Source organism: Syngnathus scovelli, chromosome 7, assembly GCF_024217435.2.
Source record: "Syngnathus scovelli strain Florida chromosome 7, RoL_Ssco_1.2, whole genome shotgun sequence".
NCBI lineage: Eukaryota > Metazoa > Chordata > Actinopteri > Syngnathiformes > Syngnathidae > Syngnathus > Syngnathus scovelli.
Genome location: NC_090853.1, coordinates 15,054,313 through 15,068,049, shown reverse-complemented (window position 1 = coordinate 15,068,049; position 13,737 = coordinate 15,054,313). Strand labels below are relative to the sequence as shown.

The window sequence follows — 13,737 nt, the reverse complement described above, 5'->3', positions numbered from 1 at the left end:
AGAGAACAGAACAAACTACGGCCAAATCGGCCATCACAAGTTAGTTAAAGGCCATCTCATAGAAATGTGTCTTTAAACGCGTCTTAAATGTTTCTACTGAGGTAGTAGTTCTAATATCCATTGGTAGGGCATTCCAAAGCTCTGGAGCCCGAATAGAGAATGCTCTAGACCCTGCAGACATTTTCTTGGCCCTCGGTATAACTAAAAGACTAGCGTTTTGCGAACGAAGGTTACGAAACGGAACATAAGGAACGACTAGGTCGACGAGATATGAAGGCGCTAAGCCATGCAGTGCTTTATAGGTTAGTAGAAGAACCTTGAAGTCACATCTTAAATGGACCGGGAGCCAATGTAATTCGGCTAATATTGGGGTAATGTGAACAAATTTTCTTGACCGTGAGAGCAGCCTCGCAGTGGCATTTTGCACTAACTGTAGACTTTTAATACTGGATTTAGGAAGACCAGAGAATAATACATTACAGTAGTCCAGGCGCGACGTGACGAACGCATGTATAATAGTTTCCGCATCCCCGGTCGAGAGGATAGGACGAATTTTAGCAATATTACGAAGGTGAAAAAACGCAATCCTGGTTATATTCTTAATGTGTTTTTGAAAAGAGAGCGTTTGGTCAAATATTACCCCGAGATTAGTTACCGTATCACTCTGAGTGATAGTACGGTTATCTATAGTTATAGTGGTTTCCTTAAATAAATGTTGATAACGAGTAGGACCAATTATCAACATCTCAGTTTTATCCGGGTTAAGACGAAGGAAGTTGAGAGACATCCATTGCTTAATCTCCGCAAGGCACGCCTCGAGATTACAGCAGTCCTGTGGATCTGTCATCGATAACGGCATATATAATTGGGTGTCATCCGCGTAGCATTGAAAACTAATATTATATTTACGTATTATGTCCCCAAGCGGAATCATATAAATATTAAATAAAATCGGTCCGAGTACCGATCCCTGTGGGACACCACACGTAACATTATAAAGCTCAGAGGACGTATTACCATGGACCACTCGGTGCGTCCTGCCTGATAGATAGGAATTGAACCAGCTTAGTGCTGACCCTGAGATACCAACACAACTTTTAAGACGCCCTAATAAAATATCGAAGTCTACAGTGTCAAAGGCAGCACTAAGATCAAGTAGTAACAATACAGACGACGTATTTGAATCCATAGCTATGAGGAGATCATTAGTCACTTTAGCAAGTGCTGTCTCTGTAGAATGATTAGCTCTAAAACCAGACTGAAAAGAGTCATATCGATTATTAGCGACCATGTAATCAATAAGCTGCTGTGCTACTACTTTTTCAAGAAGTTTTTCTATGAATGGGAGGTTTGAAACTGGCCTATAATTACTGAGACAGTCCGGGTCAAGATTTGCTCGCTTAAGTAGTGGTTTAATAATAGCGGTTTTAAAGGCTATTGGCACTATCCCAGAGGAAACAGACAGATTGATTATATTTAAGACGGACGGTCCTAAAATTGGAAATAATTCTTTAAGTAGTTTGGCTGGAAGCGGGTCGAGTAAACATGTTGTTTGTTTAGCCGTACTAACCAATTTTGTAAGCATTTCAAGGGACACGCTTTTAAAATTTGAGAGGGTTATTGCATGATCCCCAGCGCTAGTAACCGGCGGAACGATTGGCATGGTATTCTTGATCTCGTCCCTAATGGACTCAATCTTTTGAGCAAAAAATATCATAAACTCGTCAGCTGAGTGGAAGGAGCTATCGGGGGTCGGCTGGCGCAGAGTTAGCTTTGCCACTGTATCAAATAAGTATTTAGGATTGTTTTTATTAAGATTAATGACTTGCGAAAAATAACGAGTTTTTGCTAAAATAAGCGCATCTTTATATTTCAGGAGGCTGTCCTTCCATGCCTGATGGAAAACCTCAAGTTTGGTTAAACGCCATCTGCGCTCATGCTTTCTACATAATTGTTTAAACGTACGTGTTTCATCTGTGAACCACGGAGTTGGCCATCTACGGCGAGTTTTCAGACGTAGCGGTGCCACAGAGTCGATGGCTTTTAATAATGTCGCATTGAATTCATTTGTAAGATTATCGATAGAGCCACTGTACGCGGGAAACATGGCGGTTGCCGGCGACAGTAACTCAGATAGCGCAGTTGCAGTCATGGAGTTAAAATTACGGCTGCTATAATTCTGATTGCTCTCTTGTCTTTGACAAGGAACTAAAATTTCAAATTTTATTAAAAAATGATCAGACAGAACAGTAGTGTATGGCAGTACTGTTATATTTGAGGTTGCTAGTCCCCGGGATAATACCAGATCTAAGGTTCCATTCTTATGCGTTGCTGCCTGTACAGCTTGTGTAAAACCAAACGTATCGATTAAAGTTTGAAATGCCGAAGTCAGTGGTTCTGACGGTGAATTCATGTGGATGTTGAAATCACCCATGATAACTATATTATCTGCATTTGTCACTAGATCAGCCACAACTTCTGAAAATTCATCCAGGAAGCCAGAGTAAGCCCCGGGTGGGCGGTAAATAACAACAAGATAGAATGACGGTAACGCAGTGGATCGCACAATGAGAACTTCAAATGTTTTAAATACGTGAATTGAGCGAGGCCTAAATCTAAGCTCAGAATTTGAGATGAGGGCGACACCCCCACCCTTTTTTCGAGGACGAGCCACATGCGAGCTCACAAAATTTGGAGGCGAGGCCTCGTTAAGTGGCAGCAGTTCATTAGGTTTTAACCAGGTCTCGCAAAGACCAAAGGCTTTGCCCTTGTGGAGTTCGAGAACCCAGAGCAAGCCCAAAAAGTCATTGAGATGCTCAATAACCCTCCTGAAGATGCTCCTAGGAAGCCGGGAATATTTCCCAAGACTAAGAAGGGGAAGCCCATCAAGATGACTGAAGACAATCCATCTTCAGGTGGCGGCGGGGAGGAAGAGAAGAAAAAGAAAAAGAAGAAGAAAAAGAAGCTGCTGCCAGAGGAGGCCAAAGTGGCGCCGATGGACGCCGAGACGCCAGTTCTGCAGCAGCAACAGCAGAAGAAGAAAAAGAAGCAGCAGCAAGGCTCAGATGCCGCAAGTCAGAAGACGACGGGTAAAATCTCGGAGAAGAAGAGACGCCGCTCGCGGGTGGTAGACGAATCGGAAGCGGCGCTGCCCGCCAAGATTAGGAAGCTTGAGGAGAACGATGAGGTCGAGTTTGAGAGCAATCCGCCACTAGAGGGCGAGCATGGGAAAGAAAACCAAGAAGACCCGCTGGTCAATGCCAAAGAGAGTGTTGGGAAGATGCAGAAGAAAGTATTTACATCTGCACTCACAAGAGCTCAGGTAAAGAAAGACCCACCAGATCTGGAGTGCCGCATTGCTGCCCGAAACCTGGTGGATGAAAGACGGTTCAGCAACCTGACCCGCCTGGTTAAGGTTGTCGCCCAGGTCTGGAGGGCAGCAAAGCATTTTGCAGCTCGAAGTAGGGGCCTGGAAACGCCAAAGTGGGAGGCAGTTTCATTGGGTGGAGTTATTACTGTGACAGAACGTCAAGATGCTTTAAGAGATCTTTTTCTGGCTGCACAAGGGGGCGTGACCTTTCCAACCACCACAACAGACCGGCTGGTAGTCTTCAAGGAGGAAAAAACTGGGTTATTGGTTTGTGGTGGGAGAGTCCAGGCTTTCAATGAAGACAGGGTTAGTGTTCCCCTTTTACCATACAGTGCTTGGATTTCAACATTGCTGGTTCGTGAAGCCCACAGCGAAGGTCACGAGGGAATTGCTGCGACTCTGCTGAAAGTGAGAAAGAGAGCATGGGTCATCAAGGGACGACGAATTGCTCAAAAGGTCATTGATAACTGTGTGATCTGCAAGAAAGCTAGAGCTAGAAGATGCCAGCAAGTGATGGGTGATCTGCCCCAGGAGAGAACCAGGCCGGCAGCTCCATTTGAGTTCACAGCAGTTGACCTGTTTGGACCATATCAGGTCAAGGATGATGTGAGGAAAAGAGTCAGGTTGAAAGAAGGAGACATTGTTTGGCTGTGTGACCAAAATGCGTTGAGGGGCCACTTTAAGCTTGGGAGAGTCATCAGTGTCAACCCAGACTCCCGTGGCATCGTACGGGATGTGACACTCAGAGTTGTGAGAACCTCCTGCGCCCCTGAGATTAGACCCACAACATCAGCATCCAAGCATCCTACATCCAGCATCCAGAGGGATCATCAGTCCACAATTCTTCACCGGGATGTCCGACGACTGGTGGTTTTGCTACCAGTGGAAGAGCAGACAGAAAGCCCAAAACAGAAACCCTGACCACAAGTCATTGTCTGCGATCTTTCCAGCGGTTTCCGTGGGAAGATCGAGTGGGAGGTGTTGAGACGAGTTGGAAGCCGCACCCTCTCTGCCCGGGTGTGTCTCAGCCACACCCAAGGAGGCAGGCTGTTGAGAGCACCAGGTGGGGTTAATTAAGAGGGAGAGTGTTGGAGCTCACGGTAACCTGCCATGATTTAGACAAGGCAGCATTTCCAAAGGGCAGGACTGCAGCGGAAAGCTTGGAAAACGAAGCAAAAGAAGGAGCCGGGTTTTCACCTGTGTCAGCTGTGTTGGCTGTGTTGGCTGTGTTTGGCTGAAGATGCAAATAAACCAAAGACAAGGAAAAAAAAACCCAGTCATGATCACTGAGTGAAGTCCAGTTCAAATCCTTTTGTCCAAGCGCCTTTCAAGTGGGGAGCTGCAGTGTAACCCCACAAAAGTGTGGGCCACTTGACAGTCATCTGAAGGAGGAAAAGGGTGGATACACTTTCTTCTGGAAAGGAAAGGCCACAGATGAGCCTCGGATCCATGGGGTTGGTTTTGCCATCAAGAACCAACTGATCAGTCAGCTCTCTGAACTCCCTGTGGGAATCAGTGAGCGCCTGATGACACTCCGTCTGGTGCTGGCCAACAACCAGACGGCAACAGTTCTTAGTGCTTATGCACCTACCCTCATTTCCGATGAGGACAAAAAAGAGGCCTTCTATGCCTGTCTGGATGAGGTATTGTCAAAAATCCCCAAAGAGGACAAGATTATTATATTGGGAGATTTCAATGCCAGAGTGGGCCGTGCCCACCACCTCTGGAAGGGCACCATTGGAAAGGAAGGCATTGGAAACATCAACTCCAACGGGATTTTGCTTCTTAGCAAATGTGCTCAATACAACCTTATCATCACCAATACCATCTTTCGCCAGAAGAACAAACTCTAGGGCTCATGGAGACACCCTCGCTCTAAACAATGGCATCTTATTGACTATGTCATAGTCAGAGCCAGGGATCAGCGCGACGTGAGCATCACAAAAGCCATGATGGATTCAGAGGCCTGCTGGACAGATCACCGCCTGATACGATCCACGATGTCCATCAGACTCAAGAGGAAGAAGAGACTGCAAATGAAGCTGAGAGGGCAAAGACTAAACCTTGAGACCCTGACTAAAACTGCCGCCCTGCAGCTGTTTCAGGCCTCGCTTGGAGAAAGCCTCAATCAGGAATACCCTGAGGACATTGAAGAACACTGGAGCCTGCTCAAGTCTTCCATCCTCGACACCTGCAGTGCCACTCTCGGGTATAAGGCCAGAAAGCATCAGGACTGGTTTGATGAGAACGACACAGAGAACAGCTCATCTCCAAGAAAAGGGAAACCTTTCGTGTCTGGCAAAATGACATCACCTGCACAGCAAAGAGACAGGCTCACTCCAGAGCCAAGGCTGACGTCCAGAGCCGGGTGAGACAGATTAAAAACTCCTGGTGGACAGAAAGGGCACTGGAAATCCAGAGTTTGGCAGACTCTGGTGACCAGAGGCTTTTTCAGTGCTACCAAGGCTGTCTACGGCCCAAGCCATCGCGGCCAAAACCCCCTGCGCTCTAAAGACGGGCAGGAGCTGTTGAAGGACAATGAGTCCATAAACAACCGGTGGAGAGAGCACTTTCAGGAACTCCTCAACCGTGACAGCACAACTCAGTCCGATTTCATCAGTCACATCCCTCAGAGTCCCATCAGGGAAGACATGGGTGAACCTCCTACTTTAGCAGAGGTCCAAGATGCCATCAGGAGCCTGAAGAACAACAAGGCCTCTGGGCCAGATGGGATCCCAGCTGAGGTCCTAAAGGAAGGTGGACTAGAGCTCCAGCGCCACCTCCATTCCCTCTTTCTGAAGGTCTGGGAAAAAGTAGTACTCCCCTCGGAGCACAGGGATGCTCTGATAGTGACCATTTTCAAGAAAGGGGACAAAGCGGAATGTGGAAACTATAGGGGCATCTCGCTCCTTTCAACAGTTGGCAAAGTACTTGCTCGTGTTCTTGCCAACCGCCTACTGCCACTGTCTGAGGAAGTTCTCCCAGAATCGCAGTGCGGTTTTAGCCCAGCTAGAGGCACTGCAGACATGATTTTTACAGCACGCCAACTCCAGGAGAAATGCCGTGAGCATAAACAGCCTTTGTTCATGGCTTTCATAGACCTGACAAAGGCCTTTGACTCGGTGGATCGCCAGGCCCTATGGAGCATCCTTCTGAGGTATGGTTGCCCGGATAAATACGTCAGAATACTGCGTTTATTACATGACGGAATGACAGCCACAGTGCTCAACAACAGCTCCTTGACTGAGCCTTTCACTGTAGAGACAGGGGTCAAACAGGGATGCATCATTGCACCCACCCTGTTATCTGTCTTCATTACCGCCATACTCCACCTCATCAACAAAGAACTACCACACGGAATCCCAATTTGGTACAGAACAGGCTCTTCAACCTTAACAGGTTCGAAGCCAAAACCAAGATCAGAACCACTACAGTTGTGGAGCTCCAGTATGCAGACGGCAATGCCATTGCAGCACACTCTGCAGAAGACCTCCAGGGCATCCTGAACTCCTTCGCTAAGGCATACAGAGCCCTGGGTCTGACCATGAACATCAAGAAGACCCAGGTGCTACATCAACCCCCACCCAACCAGCCATCTACTCCGTCCATCATAAATGTGGACAACACTGCACTTGAATATGTTCGCCACTTCCCCTACCTCGGCTGCCTTCTCTCCTCCAAAGCGGACATTGACTCTGAGGTCAACCATCGCCTGAGCTGTGCCAGTGGAGCGTATGCCAGACTCCGGAAAAGAGTCTTTGAAGACAGAGACCTCCGGGCTGACACCAAGCTCCTGGTTTACAAAGCTGTGGTTCTCCCCACCTTACTTTATGGGGCAGAATCATGGACAACCTACAGCAGGCACCTAAGAGCTCTTGAACAACACCACCAGAGAACCTTGAGGAAAATATTCAGGATCAAATGGGAGTACAGACGCACAAACATCAGCATTCTGGAGGAAGCCGGGATACCGAGCATCACCACTTTAATAATGCAGCACCAACTCCGATGGACAGGACTTCTCATCCGCATGGCTGACACCCGCCTCCCCAAACAGATGTTATACTCCCAGCTGGAAAGAGGTCCGCGAGCCCCGGGCAGGCAAAAGAAACGTTTTAAGGACAACCTCAAGACCAATCTCAAGAAATTCCAAATAACATCTCAGGACTGGGAGCGCATCGCCTTGAACAGGAACTGCTGGAGGGCAGCGGTGCAAGAAAGTGCAGCACATCACGAAAAGGAACTCCGCCGTGTCGCAGAAACCAAACGACAACTCCGTAAGGAAAGACAAAAACAGGCTCCAGCACAACCACAACCCACCACCACTTTCCCCTGCCCACACTGCACAAAAATATGTGGATCCCGGATCGGCCTCTACGCCCACCTGCGGACCCACAAGTAGACGACCCTGAGAAAAAGACAGTCATACTCGTCCCGAGTGACCGCCGATGATGAGTCATTTAGCACATTAACAATGTGTATGAGTGTACAACTGATTAGTTTAACGTTATCCTCATTAAAAAAATAGCGATTTAATTTTCAAAATAAGGATATTTCTAAGTGACCCCAATCTTATGAACGGTAGTGTACATTAAAACTGTATAATTTCATTATTTCTCAACATATCTCCTCATCTCTTTGGTTTTGTCTGAGACTCAGGGAACCCTTTTTCCGATAAACTGACAAGTTAGCTAAAGAATATCCTTCAATAATAGTAAAAAGCCTGCATGGGCTGAAACCGAAACTACTTGGATTTTTCAAATGACCTCATTAGCGCTAAAAATGCAAGAGAGCGCAGTTGGAACATTATTTTGTGAAAGAGCAGGGTGAGCATTACATTCGGTCGTGTAATTTATGGTAGTTATAATTTTTTTTCCTGAATTTATTTGGAATGGAGCACTTTAATTTAAATTTGTAATTTAAAGTCCATATTCCATGTCTATCCATCCATTCATCCAGCCATCTTTCAAACCGCTTGTCAGTTCTGTAGTTGTCAGTCCTGAAGTTTAGAATGGTTTTCTAAATGATTTTCTTTTTCCCATGAACTGCAAAACGTAATAAATTCAGGTTTCGGTCAAAAAATCCATTATCTGTAAAATCCTATTGCAGTCATATTCAGTCAGCTCACACTACAGCCCAGGAATAAATATTTTACACTTTTCTGTTGAATTACCCGTAAACGTTACCCATAACCAGCTCAGTGGCCTAGTAGTAGAGTGTCCGCCCTGAGACTGGAAGGTTGTGGGTTCAAACCCCGGCCGGGTCATACCAAAGACTATAAAAATGGGACCCATTGCCTCCCTGCTTGGCACTCAGCATTAAGGGTTGGAATTGGGGGGTTAGATCACCAAATGATTCCCGAGCGCGGCACCGCTGCTGCTCACTGCTCCCCTCTCCCCCAGGGGATGGATTAAAATCACATGGGGATGGGTTAAATGCAGAGGACAAATTTCACCACACCCATATGTGTGTGTGACGATGATCAATGGGACTTTAATATTTGGTGCAATTTATCTATATGACCTCATAAAAAGATGGACTGTGAGGAATAACGTGATACAAAACCTAAACCAGCTAAACTAGAAAACATGATATTTGTCTCAGTTTTGGTCTACCTATGACAATGGCACTGAGGAATGTGACTTAATATTTTGTTGTTGTTGATATTTTTTTAATGCTAGAAATCAACAAGCCCCAACCACCAGAGGAGTTGATGGATCTGTTGGTCCTTCTGTACGAGTTTCAAAATCCCAGATTAACTGCAGAGGTCCTGGCCTCAATTAGAAGCATTCGCCTCCACAACATACGCATGACCTCACTCAAATGCTTTGTGTTGAGTTCCGTGCTCTCTTGCGCCCCACCAAGGTAAGCCAGAGATTGTGGTTTTATATTGAGATATTAAATCTTCCTTCCCAACTATTCCAACTCAAAACATTGAGTTGGGACAAGTTTGTCATCAACCAACCATCTGGGGAGCCATCTTAAGTAGCACAGTTTTCATCACTGAACTTGTGAAAATTAGTCATTACATGTTTATGCCCCACTTGTGTAGAATTTTGTGAAGTTGTCATAGTGAAATTAAAAAAAACCTTGATTTGCCTTTATTTTAGTACAAAGCTAACGTATTTTGACGGTAGTGGATTACTGTATTCCACACTTTTTTTGCATTTGTGTTTCACTACAAGAATTTCTCTCCATTTAGGGTTAGATCGAATGAATACTGAGTTTTAAAAGAAATACCATTGGTATCTTGTTGTAGTTATCAACTGGAAGAGTTGGACCTCTCCTCCTGTCTCCTAACCCGGGACATGCTTCACACGCTATCCCCTGCCTTTAGACACACTCGGAACCTCAAGTGAGAGCTACTCGGGAACTTTTCTATATTTCTGTTGTTTGCGGTGAAGCTCTTGATGCATTAAGATGACTGGGATTGATTGATTGATTGATTGATTGATTGATTGATTGATTGATTGATTGATTGATTGATTGATTTCTACATAGTCACTCTAACAATTAACTAGCGTTTTTGTTCATGGTCTGTTTCGTCAGGTTAAGCTCAGTAACCCAGATGATGATCTTAAAAGAGCAATTGGCAAAGCATGATTTCAAATTCACGTGAAATGTAAATTTTAAATACATTTTGATAGTAACAACATCGGTCGCTCTTTCACAGTTAACATTTAAGTACTTCATCAAGTACTTATGAATACGAATGGAGGCCCTTACATTTACTGTTACACTGTGCGCTGTACACTGTTACATGGTGCTTAAGAGCCAGAAACTTGTAGTGACATTGGAGATAGAGCTGCTGAGGACTTAAGTAAAGACAGACCAATCCATTGTTGACATGGCTCTCTAGGCTGTGTTTGTAGTATAACAACTTGGCTGTTTATATTTTTGGAAAAATAACAATCCAGAACATGAGCACTATCTGGGTTACTATTTGACTTGTGATGACCCTCGCAAACCACTCAGCATGGATATGCTGTGTTGAGATTTTTTTTTTGCCACTGCCTGTCTCTGTTGTCCTCAGTCTGCAGTTTAATAGCCTTGGCCCAGACTCCTGCATCTTCCTGAGAGATCTGCTACTGGACTCCAAAAGTTGTGTTAGAGTGCTACAGTAAGACAACGTTTGAACATATTTTTTTGTTCCTTAGTGTACCTGCGGTGGTCAGAGGGAAATATCTCCATGTATATATTTTATCAAGGAAAATTGCATCCAAACACATTTTTGGTTACACTTTATATTAATGTTTGCATATATTATATTTGTGTACATGGGGCGGCTCGGTGTCGCACTGGGTAGCACGTCCGCCTCACAGTTAGGAGGGTGCGGGTTCGATTCCACCTCCGGCCCTCCCTGTGTGGAGTTTGCATGTTCTCCCCGGGCCCGCGTGGGTTTTCTCCGGGCGCTCCGGTTTCCTCCCACATTCCAAAAACATGCTTGGTAGGCCGATTGAAGACTCCAAATTGTCCCTAGGTGTGAGTGTGAGTGTGAATGGTTGTCTCTGTGTGCCCTGCGATTGGCTGGCAACCGGTTCAGGGTGTCCCCCGCCTACTGCCCGATGACGGCTGGGATAGGCTCCAGCACGCCCGCGACCCCCGTGGGGACTAAGCGGTTCAGAAAATGGATGGATGGATGGATGGATATTTGTGTACATATGTGTGTATTTTATATGTTCAACAAACATAATTCCACTGTGCGTTTTTATGCTAGCATCTCTAAAACCAAAATAAGGGTAACAACACGTTAATTAGAATTAGACTTAGACTTAGTCATGCAACAGACACCACTGAATAAATATAAAGTTGATGAAAATATATACTAACTCACCAAAACACCAAATTAAGTGCCACTTGCCACATATTGTGCAGAGCTGGCTCTGTCTGTCTGTTATGGGTTTAATATTAGCGTCACACGTCCAAGAAAATTGCTGTAGCAACTTGACTTGCGTCAAGAGTTAAACCTTTAGAAGATCACGGTTAGGGAGTACTGACATAGAAATAATTACAAGGCAGTTCATTAGAAGACTGAGTTTTTCAGCAGCATAGGCAGCATGTTTGCATTTTTCTGCCTGTTTGTGTTTCTGAATATGGCCTTAATATGGTGGACTGTTTTCTCTACTACATAGTGCTATTGGTACCATTTTTATATGCATATTATGTGTGCAATGCTTTTCAGTGGTAAGTGTGATGAGAACAAGTGGTACAGAAAATGGATTGGTGGATAAGGAAGTTAGCTTCCGATTATGTTAACTCTTGGATCCAGTGCTGGTTATTTTTATGGTACAGTATTGAGTTTTGACAGATGTAAAATTGGCTTTATATTCAAGATCATACTGGGCCACAATCTGCCACTTTGACATCAGTCTTATTTGTCCCCATGACCATGAATTAAATAGCATAAATGTCTCCCTGTCTGCACTTTACAGACTGTGTGACAACCCACTGCTAGACTCTGGAGCCTGCCTTCTTCTGGAGGCCCTTCCAGAGAACCAGTCCCTGAGGAATCTATCCCTGATGCACACCGGGCTAGGGGACCAAGGGGCCATCGAGCTGGCTGAAAGACTTCAGCAGCACTCTGGACTCCAGGAGCTCAATGTTGCCTACAACAACATCGGTGACAATGCAGCTCTGGCCCTTGTGGATGTGTGCAGGGAACATCCCAGCATTCACACTGTGCAGTAAGCGACTGTCTGACAGTGGTGTATCATTCCACCAGTAATTCAAACAATAGTAACATACACCCTTAAAATCTCTGGGTGAAAAATTGGAAGGCTACTGGGTCGATTTGAGCCAACTTTGATTATCTTTGAAAAAAAAAAAAAAAAAAATTGTTGGGTTGTTTTGTGCAAAACAAGTTGGATCAAAATGACCCAGCTTCGTGGGTCGGTCCAATTTTTAACCCAACATTTTAAGGCTATACTGTACCATTATCATTATATAGCATCACACAGCTCATATTTGCAATAATTTGGGAAAATGTCTGCATTTTGGACAGTTTTATTTATTCTCTTTTTACGAAAGTACACCTTTACAATTGCTGGGTTAAAAATTAGACCGAGCCAAGAAGTTGGGTCAATTTGACTCAACTTTGGGTTTGTCTTGCAAAAGAAAAAAAAAAAACTCAATTTGTTGCTTTGTTTTGTACAAAAAGTTTTTTTTGTGCAAAACAACCCAGAAAGTTGGGCAACTTTCAAATGGACCCAACTTGACCCAGCTTTCAAATTAACCGAATTTCCTGAGTGAGTCCAATTCGTAACCCAAATTTGGGTTGATTTTTACACACACCTTTAAAAATGCTGGGTTAAGAAGAACCCAATTTGGTTTAAAAATTGGACTGACCCAGGATGTTCATTCAATTTGTTTTGCCCATAACACATTTTTTTGTACAAAACAACCCAACAAATTGGGTTCAAATTGACCGAACTTTCCGGCTCAGTCCAATTTTTAACCCAGCTGTTTTAAGGGTGAAGCATTTTTTATTGTAAACCCTGAACTGTTTTTGTAACATCCTAAAAAACAACCAGGTCAAAAATAACCCAACATGGGGCAAAAAGAAACTTCATTCATTTAATCTGAAAAGTCAGGTCAAATGAATAACCCACAAAACACTACAATTTCTTTATTGATTTATTTTATACAAAAACAATTCAAAACTCAATTGCTTTTTTGCAGGGAATATGAGTTATTCATTTAAAGCCATTTTTCTTGGGCTAAATAAATACCCCTAAAAGTTGGTACGGTCCATTTTTGACCCATATTGGTTTATTTTTGACCCAACAGTTTTTAGATTGTATACTAAATAAGTAAATTCACACATTGCATTGGTCAGAGAAGGTAAAAAATAAGGTTGAGTCATTTTTCTTTCCCAAAATAAGTAACACTTACTTTTTCTTTTGTTTTGTTCGAACTTGTCTGTTTGTGTAGTTTGTACCTAAACCCTCTGAGTGATGTTGGCAAGCAGTCCCTGTATGTCCGAGGTATTCCCAAGAGCCTGAACGGCAGTGGGCGACGAGTCAGGGTTCTGGCCGCTGTCACTGAGGGTTCTGACCTGTCAGAGGACTGGCACCCCATTCTCAGTGTGATTCGTGAGAATGCGTCTTCCTGGGACAGGGACCGAGTGAAGCAGCAGCTTAAGGTAAACTCCTCCTCCTCCTGCAGAGTCGTAATTAATTGTAATTGTACAACTTTTGACATTGCCTTTGCCCCATTGTGAGCCTTAATGTTTTCCAATCCCCATTCCACATCAAATTCCTGCTGTCGCCTACAACAGTGGTCCCCAACCTTTTTTGCTCCACGGACCGGTTACGTGTCAGAAATATTTTCGCGGACTGGGCTTTATATAAATAAATAATACATTTATA

At 44.4% G+C, this 13,737-nt stretch overlaps 2 protein-coding genes across 3 annotated transcripts in view; both read left to right on the top strand.

Annotated features, from left to right (window-relative positions):
* Positions 1–13,737, top strand: part of nlrx1 (NLR family member X1) — a 51,892-nt gene that overhangs the window by 24,164 nt on the left and 13,991 nt on the right. The window contains exons 7-11 of one of the 2 annotated variants that reach the window (XM_049725695.2): positions 9,052–9,235; positions 9,630–9,725; positions 10,404–10,490; positions 11,803–12,054; positions 13,301–13,511. In XM_049725695.2, the coding sequence (XP_049581652.1) occupies positions 9,052–9,235; positions 9,630–9,725; positions 10,404–10,490; positions 11,803–12,054; positions 13,301–13,511 (830 nt within the window). The remainder of the gene's footprint in view (positions 1–9,051; positions 9,236–9,629; positions 9,726–10,403; positions 10,491–11,802; positions 12,055–13,300; positions 13,512–13,737) is intronic. The other variant, XM_049725696.2, reaches the window with a different exon arrangement.
* Positions 2,813–8,859, top strand: LOC125972299 (uncharacterized). The gene has a single exon (XM_068651235.1). It carries the CDS (start codon positions 2,813–2,815, stop codon positions 4,289–4,291), a length of 1,479 nt encoding a protein of 492 aa, XP_068507336.1. The 3' UTR covers positions 4,292–8,859.